General features: G+C 38.2%; 1 protein-coding gene across 3 annotated transcripts in view; it reads left to right on the top strand.

Moving 5' to 3' along the window:
* LOC149833107 (exocyst complex component SEC6-like) overlaps positions 1-14545 on the top strand; it is a 161457-nt gene that overhangs the window by 78135 nt on the left and 68777 nt on the right. For all 3 annotated transcript variants that reach the window (XM_090014914.1, XM_090014913.1, XM_090014915.1), the window contains 2 exons: positions 10590-10682; positions 13780-13806. In XM_090014914.1, the coding sequence (XP_089871040.1) occupies positions 10590-10682; positions 13780-13806 (120 nt within the window). The remainder of the gene's footprint in view (positions 1-10589; positions 10683-13779; positions 13807-14545) is intronic.

Raw genomic sequence — 14545 nt, 5'->3', positions numbered from 1 at the left:
TGCCCGGTCAAGTACAAAGGCTGAATATTGCGCCATGGTAGCTGTTACAGCTGAAGTTGCATGGATTAAGCATATTTTATGCAGTTTATATCTACATATTTTCAGCTCCTTGTTGTATTATGATAATCGCAGTGTAGTTACTATTTTCAGTAATCCGGTTCAACATGGAAAAATGAAACACGTGGAGATCGATCAACATTTTGTTAGAGAAAAGGTTGAGTCGAAAGAAATATCCTATATTTATTCGGGGAGAAGATCAATTGGTAGATTTGTTCATAAGGGCACTTATTGTGCATCACCATTGACAATTAAAATCCAAACTATCCATGGTTCTTCACCATGTTCAGTTTGAGAGGAGCTTGTTAAGAATATAGTTTTGGATCTGGATCATATCCGGTTCAGAATCTTTTTGTATCATAATGATTAATTATAACATATTGTAAATACCCAATCAGTTAAAGGGTATTCTTGTAATCCCCCATAATTTTATATAAGGGTTGGATGTCACCCTAGAGGAGGATAAACATCACATTGAGATTTCTGATTCTCTCTTTTTCTTCCTTGTTGTGTCTATTGTTTGTGCCAGAATCATATTCCAGACGGCGTCTTCACACGTATTTCGTCACACCATTGACATCCGACAACATTATTGTCTAAAGGCCTATTTACAACCTCCCAAGTATTTCCCTCATGCAAAGCTTTAACCTTCTCAATCATAGCCTCTACCCATCGTGGATTTTTTGCATGCATATGTAAAGCTAAAAGGCTCCTTGGGATATAGCTGAAAAGAAGTCGTTTTTGGTTCTCTAATCTAAGTCGGGTCTGGACCCGATTTCTGTAATGGATCGGATCCAGATCCAAAGTGATGGATGTCTGTTGTAAATATGTATATTATTAGAGGGTATTTTAGTACCCTAAAAAGGTTATGTATTAGTTATATATTAAACCTCTAATAGAATGAAAAACACGCTGGAGTCGATTGACGAGTTTTGCAGCCTCTTCTTCTCGTTTTTCTCTTTCCTGCACAGGTGAATGCGGAGATCTTCACTTTCCAACATGGTATCAGAGCAGCGTTGAATGCTGGGCCTGAGATTGCTTTCCAGAAAGATCGCCCCTATCCAACTCCAACTCTGCGTGAACTCTACGTGCGTCTTTTTTCAGAAAGATCGCCCTTTTCCTCCCTATTCTACTTCGGCCCTGGTAAGAACCCGACTTCCTTTCAGAACTGGTAACCCGACCTCTGGGTACGTCTCCTCCTTCTTTTCAAATCTGGTAACCCGACCTCTGGGTACGTCTTCTTCTCCCTTTCAAATCTGGTAAACCTCTCAGCGTGCGTTAAACCTCTCAGCGTGCGTTCTCTTATCTTCCTTTCTGTTTTGTCGATGTGTGATTATCTTCTTCAGAACTGATTGTCCTATAATCAGTTAACTGATCCCAGAGGTGTTCATTTAAATATGCATATTCAGTCGTTAAGATTAATGCTTGTGGTGTTTCTTTTTTTTTTGAATTATTAATTTTTCCTGTTTCATGTTTATCAGATCTGAAACTACTTTCACGTTTTGATATTCATTATTGAAATGCTTTAAGTCTGGATACTATACATTCAAAGAACAATATTGTGCTGCCACAGTTTGCAATATTCTGTTTCACTTTTTCATATTCCTCTGTGCGATTTTCAGGTCGTGTCTCGAAAACTGTTTAATCAGTTACCTATCTGGTCATACCTGAGTATAATAAGTCTGTTTAAAAAAAAAAAGGCAAGATACTCGGGTGACTGAATTTTTTGTTTGATTCAAACTCTTCTCTTCATTTTCTTTACCAATGGACTCAACCTTCCCACAGTCAGGCCTTTCCTCCAACTTCCTTAGCCAATTGGTCTCTGAAAAGCTGAATAATTCCAACTTTTTGACTTGGAAAAGGCAGATTGTTCCTTTTATAAGGAGCCAGGATCTCTCTGGTCACCTGGATGGATCGGTCTCAATCCCTCCAGAATTCACCTCGCAGGAAAAGACAGACGATAAAGGGGCACAATCCATCGTTCTTTTCAAAAATCCAGATTATGTCGCTTGGATGAAAAGGAATCAAGCATTAGTGGCATACATCACATCAACACTCTCACAGGAAGTTCTTGTTGCCATTCCCGATGATTGTTCAACCAAAGAGTTGTGGGACAAGTTAGTTCAAACATATTCACAGATCTCTGAAGCAAGAATTGTGTTTCTCAAGCGAGAATTTCAAATGTTGAAGAAAGATTCGATGTCTATTATGGAGTACCTGAATAAAATGAAAAGCATTACAGATCAGCTGGTTATTGTGGGATGTCTTGTCAGTGATAAAGACAAAGTGCAGCAGACCTTGAGTGGATTAGGGCCGGACTATCATGTTCTGGTGACATCCTTGTTGTGTCTCCCAGAACTTTCAAAATTTGAAGATCTTCGTGCAAAACTACTACAGTATGAAATGACCCTAAAAGGGTTCTCTGAGGACACCCATGTTCATTCAGGAACTCAAGATGTGCTGGCCACGGGACTGACTTATGGCAGAGGCAGAGGAGGAAATTCTTTTCGAGGAAAGGGAGGACAATGGAGAAATGTCTTTAGTGGTCGTGGTATCCTTCCAACGCCCAATATACAGGGACAAAGGCCTATTCCTACCTGCTTCCTATGCAATAAGAAAGAACATATTAAGGCAAATTGTTGGTTCAATCCTCAAAATAAGGGAAAAACTCCACAAACAAAGGCTAAGAAGGATGAAGAAGTAAAAGAGTTGATATTGGCAGCCTTAGCAGGCTTAAATATGAAACAAAATGATAAAGGCATTTGGTACGTTGATTCCGGAGCAGCGACACACGTCTCAGGTGATGCGGGTAAACTCTTAAATCTTAACCCTTATGTTGGTAAGAGTAGCATAGTCACTGGAGATGGTTCTCATCACTCCATCTCGCATATTGGAAATGCCATTATACCCATGTCCAAGTCTTCTCTTAATCTTTCAAATGTTATTCATGCTCCTAATATCCAGAAGAACATTGTTTCTGTCTCAAAACTTGTTGAGGATGTTAATGCCTCAGTTGAATTTACTCCCTCTTCTGTTTATGCCAAGGATCTTCGCACGAGGGAGACATTCGCTGAAGGAAAAAGACGAGGCAACATGTACATCTTCCAAGAAGATCCTTCCTTCGCTGTTTATTCTGCTGATTCATCCTTGAAGGCTCAATATTCGTCTTTTGTTCCTTCTAAATATGTGTTTGCCATATCTGAATGTAATAAGCCAACTCTTTGGCATAGTCGTTTGGGTCATTGTGGTCGTCATTTTATTGAAAAACTTGTCTCGAATAATTTCATTCCTAAGTTCAATCTGGGTTCAGAAGCCAGTGAAATAAAATGTCCTAGTTGTCATTTATGTAAGAGTCATGTTTTGCCTTTCAATTTAATTAATAAGAGAGCTTCAAGGCCTTTTGAGACCATATGTTCTGATGTTTGGGGCCCTGCCCCATTTGCTTCTGTTTCTGGTAGCAAATATTATCTCATTTTCATTGATAGTTATTCCCGTTATACTTGGATATTCTTCATGAAACATAAATCAGAAGTTTTTGGATTGTTCCAAAATTTTCATTCCTTTGTCAAAATTATTTCTCTACCAATATACTCAATTTCCAATGCAATGGAGGAGGGGAATTCTCTTCCAGTGATTTTGTTAGTTTCGTTCAACATAATGGGATAAAGAGAAGAGTGTCTTGCCCACATACACCTCAACAAAATGGAATTGCAGAGAGAAAGCATCGAAATATTGTTGAGAGTGCAATGAGCATGATGCACGGGACTAATTTCTATGGACATAAGCTTTCCACTCCACAGTTCATGTGATAAATCGATTGCCCATGACCATTTTAGAAAATAAGTCTCCTTTCTTCTCTTTATTTGGAATACATCCTGACTACCATGAATTACATGTGTTTGGCTGTGTTTGCTATGTTCACGTTGACAACTCATTGATAAATAAGTTTCAAGACAAAGCATTGAAATACAAGTTCGTGGGATATGCTGAAGACTATAAGGGGTATAGGTGTTATGATCCATTGAGCAAACACGTCAAAATATCGAGGAATGTCGTTTTTGACGAGATGAACTTTGACAATCAGCCTGTTGATCCAAGTTCTCATATTGCTAGTTCAGGTCCAAGTGTTGAGGTGTACGATCCATGTTTAAATTCAGAACTCTTCTCTAATGCTGGAGAAGATTGTCCTGCAGATTGCATCCAGAAGGAAATATGTCAGGAGTCATCAAATATATCCCAAATAGAAGAGGTTACCACACAAAACTTGGAGCCAGTAAAGGTATTGTATACACCCGGCGAGAAAAAGAGCAAGAGCCCTCATCCACTTCTCATGATAATGATTCTGGTCCTTCTACTTCCGCTCCACATATGTTGGACAACATCAGAAGATCCATGCGGGGCCCGACATCTGCTTGATAGGTGGGTTAGTTATAAAAGTTTTTCATTGGATTTTCAATTGTTCCTAACATCCATAAATAAAGAGGATGAGCCCCTCACCTTTTATCAAGCTGCGAACTTTAGAAGATGGATCGAAACAATGAATGAAGAGATGGAAGCTTTACATGAATGTGGTACCTGGGAAATTGTGCCTAGACCACTAGACAGAAATGTAGTTGGGTCGAGATGGGTATACAAGATAAAATATAAACCAGATGGGAGCATTGAAAGGTATAAAGCCAGACTTGTAGCCAAAGGGTTCACACAAGAACAAGGACAAGATTTTGATGAAACCTTCAGCCCTGTTGTTAAGATGGGAACCATTCGTATTATGTTGGGTCTTGCCATTGAACATGGATGGACGTTGAGCCAGTTAGATGTTAAAAATGCGTTTTTACATGGGGACCTAAAAGAGGAGGTCTATATGGAACAACCCATCGGGTATGCAGAACGAGATGCCAATCATTATGTATGCAAGTTGAAAAGAGCTTTATATGGATTGAAGCAAGCTTCTCGGTCCTGGTTTGAGAGTTTTTCGTTGGAAATACAGAAGCACGGTTTCTCTCGGTCTCTTCTAGATCACTCATTATTCATCTACAATGAACGAGATGTAACCACTCTTCTGCTAATATACGTCGATGATATTATCATCACAGGGAACTACATAAACCATATTAAGGAGGTAAAGAATATATTAAATCAAAGATTCAAAATGAAAGATCTCGGTGATCTGCGATATTTTCTTGGAGTAGAAGTTGATAAAACGTGTGATACACTTACTCTTACTCAACACAAATACACGATAGATATTCTTAGTAGAGCAGGCATGAACGATTGTAAGCCATTGGCAACTCCAAGCATCGTCCATCAAAAATTGAGTTCCAAAGAAGGAGATCTATATAAGGATCCCACTAGATATCGCAGCATCGTGGGCATGTTACAATATCTGACCTTTACCAGACCTGACATAGTCTATTCGATGAATCAAGTATCTCAGTTTATGCATGAATCTCATACATCGCACATTGAGGCAGTTAAGCGAACACTTCGTTATCTAAAGGGTACAGTTGGTGATGGGCTGGTGTATAGGAAAAGTGAATTAAATAAGGGTGGCCATGAAATCCTTATATATGCTGATGTAGATTGAGCGGGTGACCCAGATGAACGACGGTCTGTATCTGGTTATTGTAGTTTCATTGGATCCAACATGGTTTCTTGGAGTAGTAGAAAGCAAAATGCAGTCACTAGGTCAAGTACAGAGGCTGAGTACAGATCGATGACTGCTGCGACTGCTAAGGCTACGTGGATAAGACATCTCTTAACAGAGATGGGAGAACCGATTGTTCGTTCACTCCTGTTGTGTGATAATCAAAGTGCCATCAATATGTCCTTTAACCCCATCTATCACAGTCGAGCAAAGCATATTGAGTTTGATCAGCATTTCGTCAGAAAGAAGGTTGAAGAGAAAGAGATTGAACCTGTGTTTGTGTGAACTGAAGAGCAAGTTGCAGATATATTCACCAAAGGATTGACAAAAGACAAATTCTGGTTTCTAAAAGGCAAGTTGTTCATGGTCCAGGACCATGCACAACTTGAGGGAGGCTGAAAAGAAGTCGTTTTTGGTTCTCTAATCTAAGTCGGGTCTAGACCCAATTTCTGTAATGGATCGGATCTAGATTCAAAGTGATGGATGTCTGTTGTAAATATGTACATTATTAGAGGGTATTTTAGTACCCTAAAAAGGTTATGTATTAGTTATATATTAAACCTCTAATAGAATGGAAAACACGCTGGAGTCGATTGACGAGTTTTGCAGCCTCTTCTTCTCGTTTTTCTCTTTCCTGCACAGGTGAATGTGGAGATCTTCACTTTCGAACAATAGCTGCAGCATATGTATATATAGCCGTATCCCCATATCCACATTTCTTAGAATTGTCGTGTCGTACTCTCCACAACCGTACCTGCACCCAACATAGGAATTAACCCAAATGAAAAAATGTTCTTTTATTAGATGAACCAAATGAGAGCTCATGGCTCTTACAAATATGACAAACTGAACAAGAAAGAATTTCTAGGAACCTTGTTCCTTAAGGGAACAAGATTCTTATTATATAAGACACCAAGATAGCTGGAATTGCAATGACCGAGTCTTTTATGCCAAAGCTCGACCTCTTTATCATGACTATCCATTACCATAGTCATAAATATCAATATCGGCGATATCTCATGATATTATAGGTTTGGTGATAAATCTCTGGGCTTAAAAAATAACAAAAATAAGAAAATATTATGTTTAGACAAAAAATACATAAAAAATAAAAGAATTATGTAAAAAAATGTAAACTAAAGAAGAAAAACCTATTAAAAATACAAAAAATAAATAAGAAAAATAAAACTAATTGATAATATCGTGTTAATGTCATGAGAATATCGCGATATTCTCGTGATAATATTGCGACATTATCAAATTGGCGATATTTTCAAAATATTACGATATTATCAAATTGGCGATATTTTCAAAATATCGCAATATTTTACCTATATTATCATTTGCTGAATTTACAATGATAATATAGCGATATTTTGAAAATATCACTGATATCTGTAACTATGATTCATACCGGACACGAACAAAGAACTGGATGAAAAAGACAAAGGCTTGACTTCATTGACGACATAGAGATCTTCACATCTTCCCTCAACGAACATCCGCTTCGTGTGAATATCCTTTACAGAAAAAAAATCAGAGAAAAGGAGATGTAAGAATTGAATTCATCACATAACTGAGAGATAAAAATAAGATTACGCCGAATACCATGGACATGCCAGACTTTGTTGGAACAACAACCGTCCCCACATGAGTGATGGGGTGGTGTTTTCCATAATCAGTGACAACTCTACCTAATTCATGATATGAGACAACATTAAGAAGCTTGCTTGGATCACCTGTAACATGGTGTGCAGCTCCATAGTCAATGTACCAGGCATTTGAATGTTGTCCTCCCATATTAGTCTGCATGGTATGGTTTGCTGGCCTGGAATTTTGGAGATTCACAGGAGCTGTCTAGGGGTTGGCAAGAGGATTTTGTTGACCATGATGTATGTGCATACTGCTAAAACTGGCAGACAAGACCTCAACGTCTTGTGGTGCAGCCTGACAGGGAGCATGTGACACATATGAATCAGCACATGGAGGATAATAATGCTGCAGATTGATCTGCCCCATTGATTGCTGTCCATAAATAGGAAAATCAGAAGAGGAATGGGCACTGAAGGGGGTGCTATGTAGGAACGTATCGCCAATAGCAATCTGTACTAACCTATGTCACAGGGACTCTTCAACTAGGTGCCGCACCCGCGTCGCACCTGCACCCGATGCGGTCAACCTGACCCTGGGTGCAGTCAACGCACCCAGGGTCATTTATGTCCATTTTTTGGACTTTATATATATATATATAAATAAATAAATAAATAATTTTTTTTTTGTATTTTTGCTGCACCCGTGCACCCAAGTTTTTGAAAGTGCCACACCCCCGCACCCGCACCTGCACCTGCACCTGCACCCGCACCCGCACCCGCACCCGCACCCGCACCCGCACCCGCACCCATGTGACAAAAGTACTAACATGTCCACGATTGTTTCATGTCTGACAAATAACATTATTAGGCCTGGGTCCTGAAGGTGTGGGTAGCAATCCGGCTGCACGGCCATACTGTTTTGCCTTGTCCCTGTCCTGAATTGTTCGGTCTTGGTGCACTACTTGTTGTGAGGAGAACCTCATGTTGTGGGGCTGCAGTCTCTTTCTTGGAACCAGCTGAAATATTAAACATGGCTTTGTGGTTAAAAGCTTGCTCCTGAGCTGGTAAAAAGTAGGACGAGGAGTGAGACCAGCATACATAGTGACAAACATATCATTCTCTGATCCAAGACGCCACGCGGTCTTCATCTATGTAACATAGACATGGCATATGTGCCACCGTACCTGTGTCGACACTTGACGACACGGGTGTGGGTGCTGGACGTAGTGCGGGTCGCCCTGGGTCGGAACCCGCATTGCTCCGGGTCGGGTCCAACTAAGACCCAACCCGAAACCCGTTGTTTTTTTTTTTTTATTTTATTTTGTATTTTTTCTCTATCGAAACCCTCCCCGTTCCCACCCTTGGCAGCAGCAGGAGGAGGAGAAATCAGCAGAGATACTGATGTCAGCAACTTGGACCTTTTTTTGGCCTTCCTTTTTCTTGGCTTTAGGTCTGGTTAAATATGAGAATAACCAGACCCAAATACGATTTCTCTTTTCGACCTTTTCCTTTTTTTTAAGGTCACAATCCCTTTTTCCTTTTTTTTTGCTGCTGATCTAAAACTGAACCAGACCAGATCTGGGGTTGAACAAATTTGGTGTTGGGGTTAAGGAAGAGAGCAAATGAAATATTTGAGAAAACACAAAGAAAAATAGGTATTTGAGAAGAGGAGATTAGAGATGATGGAAGAAACAAAAATAATCAACTTATCCGAACAGAGAAATCACAGTCTTCGATTTGATGGGGACTTAATCTTGCCCCAGCTCTGATACCTATGTTACCGCAACACAGCAGGGTGCCGTACCCGTGTCGACACAGGTACTTGTACCTGGACCCGTGTCCTATATTATCCTATATTATATTTTCAATATATAAAATATATTTTAGATATATAATATATATTAGTATATATTTAGCCATGTACCCGTATCCACATTTTTTGAAATTGCCATGTCGTACCCATATCCATACCCGCACCCGTACCCAGGTGACAGTCTGATACCATTTTTGATTTGTGCCTTGGGAGTCACGTCCTGCGATATAGACATGAGAAAGGAAGAAAGAGAGAATAGTAGCTGCAAAGAGGATGACCCAATTTGGGTTGACATTCTTCTATTCCTTATTTTATATATATATATATATATATATATATATGACCAATGCACAAAAGTGCCCCTAATACAAATCCAATAGTACATCACATGCCATATCTAACTTGAATGACAAGTATACCCTTAGTCTATATTATATCGACATATGAATATGGATATGGAGCTAACCCATATTCTTAACAGTTAGGAAACTCCATTTAATTGTTCACTTGGATGTTACTGCATGTTCTAAGGCTGTTCTAAATGGGACATTATGCACTATAATGTCTAACTTTAATGAAAAAAATTCTCTTTTACAAATGGAAATTTTTGGCACCATGGTGTCTTTGTTTATCGAATGCTCTCTCGCAGCTTTTTTTCCAACACCCTCATGTATGGCTGAAGTTCCACTGGAAGTGGATATGGCTCAAAACCATGAAGTTATTCAGCAATTTGTAAATGAGGCTTTGTGCTTGTCTAGGTGGTACTGATGGTTCAAAATAGTCAGGAATAGGCACCAACATGATCCCTTGTCTTATGCAAGGAAATATTCAATGATGAACATCAATTTTAAGAATGGCCTGATTAAGACGTGTTTCATTTGTCTGATAGGTGAACATAATTGATTGATTGTTGTAAATCAAACATCATATACTTCTCTGTGGTTGTCGTGTTGATGTCACATTTCTGTGATTGTCATGTTGATGTCATATTTCTGTGACATCTTTTCTTCAATACTTCAAGGTCTTCATTTGTTTTTTTAGATAAATCTGATCTTTTTTATTTTCTTAGAGGCAGGTGGTACAATGGGCATTATTTGGCTGTACCTTGTGTCATATACTTGCTAAATGAGGAGTATTAACTTGAAACAACTGAAGCTACTTTGCAACAAATCACATAGAAAAAGCACATAAAACAGTGATAGCCAAGTATTAAACAAAAATTCGGATCAGCATCATACAAAGTTCACTTATAATTGTCAATAGGAAATACTAGGTTCAAATACTGAATAACAGATAAGCTGTTGTATTCATTTTTGGCCTATATAGCATGCATTTTTTAATGAAAAAATGTGGTCTTTTTTTTACTTTCTGTGGCTTATACTCATTAGTTTAATCTATTGCCTATATGATTGATCATTAATGATTTTTAATTGCTCCAGTTTAGTGCGAAATTGGCTGATCAGTTTATGCAAATATTTTCTAGAGAGTATTTTGAAGATGTGGACCGTACATGGGAAACATTTGAAAAGACTTTATGGGGCCATATTTCGAACTATTTCAAGCTTGCGAAGGAAAGGTGCTAAGATCAGCCCTTCTAATCATTGTTGCATGTTTTGTTATTAGGGTTTCCTTGTTTATTTAAGTTGATGTGCTATAATTTTTGTTCTTGCTTTTTTGTCTTTCTGATTCCTATATATTCGTTGACAATGTAAGAAAAAATAGAAAAATGTCTTGGGAAGCTTCTTAATTGTACTTGATCATTGTTTAGGATGATTTTTTCCAGTTTACATCTTATTCCTTGGCAAAGTTCATGTTACATAGTTTATGTACTTTTTAGTTTTTCTCAAGGGGCGTTTATCTTATTGGAAATAGCTTGATTTGTAATATTTATCCCATAGTTCCTTGAATTGTTGCTGACCCAAGAGTTATATTAATTTACAACTCTCTAAAGAGGCCAAATACACCCAAAAGATTCCTTTCTGGTTGGCTGTGTGCTTTAGTTCTGAATTGCGAGCAGCTGGTTTGACTGTTGCATCCTTCCTCTCCTATTTGTATTGTAACTCCTGCTACACAGCACCATTCACTCACCATCAATCACTTTTGATCATTCTCAAAATACAGGCTATAAGTATACCAAAGAAGAAAGGAGGAGAATGTAGAAGAGGATTAGCTACTGCAAAACTTTTTTACTCTAGTGAGTGAGAGGTACTCTCTTGAGGCTTTTCATTATAAATGGAGTTGCCCTAATAGGGCTTTTTACAACTAACCACCTATGAAAACATTTACAAGCATTCCACTCATTATAAGACTACAATAAATGACAAATTACAATGACTACATCACATTAATACCACATGATACTATTCTGGCAGGTTATAATGATGATTCTGCCCCTTCATATGATCTCAGTAGAGAAAAAATGATGGCTTTGCCTTTAGGGTATAATTAGATTTTTACCTCTGGTTGAGTAATATACTCCCTCAAAGTTGTGCTTGGTTCCCAAAATGCACAGTTCGTTCTTCAAGAAGTTATGCCTTTGCCTCAATAGTCCTTTTGTCAGTATATCAGCCACTTCGTGTTCAAAACTTGACTTCAGTTTCTTCTGGTTCTATCCTCTCTTACAACATTATATTTTTTTCTAGAAATGCTTGGATCTATCATGAAAGATGGGGTCTCTGTGCATGTGCCAATGCACTTCGATTATCAAAATATGTAAGATCTACATATCTTTTATTCCTATTGTGGCCATAAAGTTGTGTATTTGTATTATCTTAGAAATTATGCTGGCCAGAGCTTTGTATTCAACCTCTTACATATGAGATAAATCAGGCATGCCAGTTTATTCACTCTCCTACATCTACCCACATGGAAGCATGGAAGAAGATGGTGAGGTTGTTAAAGGCACTGTGGAATATGGCTTGTTATAGGAATTACCAGACAAGCAGACCATCAAATCTATTTATAAGATACTCTCATGCTGATTGGGCAGTTTCAGTTCATGCATTAACCATCAGACATATGGAAACTATAAAAAGAATTCTCAGATATCTTAAGGGAACAATTGGGGATGGACTACACTATAAAAGGAGGTTGCAAGACGAGGATGTGCTCATAGTGATGGCCTTCTCTCATGTGCATTGGGTAAGAGATCTAAATGAAAGAAGATCAATATCGAGATACTGTGTATTTATTTGGGGAAATTTAGTTTCATGGAGCAATAGAAAACAGAAAGCTGTTGCACGTTTAAGTATAGAAGTGGAGTATTGTGTATCGGTCGTTGTATCTTTAGAGTTGACTTGGATAAGACATTGATTGAGTGACTTGAATGTGAAAGTTCCAAGATCAGTATTCTTTTGTGATAATCAGAGTGCCACCAAGATCTCTTAATCCCATACATCTTTGAAGAACTAATATAAAGATTGATCAACAATTTATTAGAAGCAAAATTGAATATGGGGAATTCGAATTGCTAGATTCGTTGGCATGAAAATAAGGTGCTGAACATTTTCACAAAAGGGGTGACAAAACAAAGATTTTGGTATTTGAAGTCAAAGTTGTCCATGGTGATCACCATATGCAACTTGAGGGAGGCTATTGAGTCATATTTCAGTAAAATAGAACTTGTTGAGGGATTTGGTCTTTTAGTGTCTTTTATGCTTTGCTTTAAGCTTGGGCGAAGCATGACTGAAAGAGGTCATTCACTATTAGCTTTTAGTCTTATCCTAAGGGTTATAAGTGCGGCTCCAGTTGACTCCGGTTTGATGACAGTTGGCGGCGAATGAAGACTCAGATGCTAGCGAGCCACCTGATGGTGTGGTACATAGTGGTAATACTGTAATAGTACACCCTGCCAATCTTTCTTTGCTAGGCTTCCTCCAAGGTGACATCGAAGGTCTACCTCCTTTTGTGCGCCCCTCACCTCCTCCATGAGGATGATCCACTGGATTCATTGCAACACCACCAACAATTGGGCTTTTGCCTAACCACGGGGTTTGTCTTGATTTTCTAAGTTTATGTCCACCGTCGTTGGGATTGAAAACTATATCAATAGTAGCTGAATCAATGAGTTTTCAACAATCGAAGGTATCCGCATAAGACATTGTGATGCTGGTTCCTTCGTTATTTTAGCGAAAGTTCCTGCAACTCAAGCCAGCTTTGCGCCGTGACCTGGATTAGATTGTTTATTCTTTTGTATTTTCAGTTCTGCCACTTAATAAAGTTGTATGTTATTGTAACAGCAAGGGGTATTTTTATAACTTACCATACATTACAATATAAACATAAAGAAGAGGCCTATCACATGACTTCTCATTGGGAATCATGATAATTTGAGCCCGTCAACTTCTTCTCTCTTCTTTGCTACAAAAGTACTTTGGGACATCAAAAGATACCTAAATCTATTGGAGAAAACTAAAAAAAGGTTGATAAGAAAACTGAAGTGGATTGGTTTTGTTATTACTTATTTCGTGTACATGTCGGTACAAGCAGGTACACAAATACAGACACAAGAGTGTGTGTTTACAAAAACTGTAGAAATACAACTTTGTTGCATTTGTTTGTGTTATTTGTTTAAAATGATACTTTCTGCATGTCTTTTCACAACTATTCCTATGTTTCTATATCTGCATACAAAATCAGGAGTTCCTTTACTAACTGTCGCTTTCTTTGTGCAGCCCACAAACTTTGGTTCGTTGTATAAGGTAAGGCTCATCATTTTCTGATTTTTAAGCAATTGAACAAAGTTGTACTTAGGTTTCCTATTGTAGCTGCAATGTGGAAATTTTATTACACATAAAAAGACAAGGCATGGATTTTAAATCCTGCATGTATTATGTTAGAAAGATAAAGGAAGGAAAGAAAATAGAGGAAGTAAAAGAAGAATGAGTGTAAGAGGTGGCAACCAAAAGAGGGTGAATCACCCCTCTATCTGACTAAACTATGTATATAGGGAGAAAGGATTGTAATGAAACAAGGTACAATAGAACAATAGGGAAACAAACACAATGCCAACAAAGGGCTTTAATAAACTCACTTAAAGTTGGTCACTAATGGACCAAATACAATCTCAAAAGAGATAAAAATACCAAACAGCACAAGAGGCATACAAGCCTATAAGATGGAAAAAAAACTCTAGAGAAAACCCTCAAATGCTTCTAAAAGCATTGAAGAATAACAAGGGAGTGAGGCTCTATTTATAGAGCCTCACTCCAACACATGGAAGGCAGTCCAGCTCTTTGGACTGCCTTCCAACAGTCATTATTATGACTGTTGGGCCCAACAGTCATATTTTTGACTGTTGTTCACATCAGTCATATTTTTGACTGTTGTGCACAACAGTCATATTTTGACTGTTGTGCACAACAGTCATATTTTTGACTGTTGTGCACAACAGTCATAAATATGACTGTTGTGCCTAAGCTGTATGACAGTTTATTTATT

Source organism: Nuphar pumila, chromosome 7 (genome assembly GCF_984573655.1).
Source record: "Nuphar pumila chromosome 7, dmNupPumi1.hap1.1, whole genome shotgun sequence".
NCBI classification, from domain to species: Eukaryota; Viridiplantae; Streptophyta; class Magnoliopsida; order Nymphaeales; family Nymphaeaceae; genus Nuphar; species Nuphar pumila.
The sequence above is the reverse complement of the archived record's forward strand: the minus strand, read 5'-3'. Positions and strand labels throughout refer to the sequence as shown.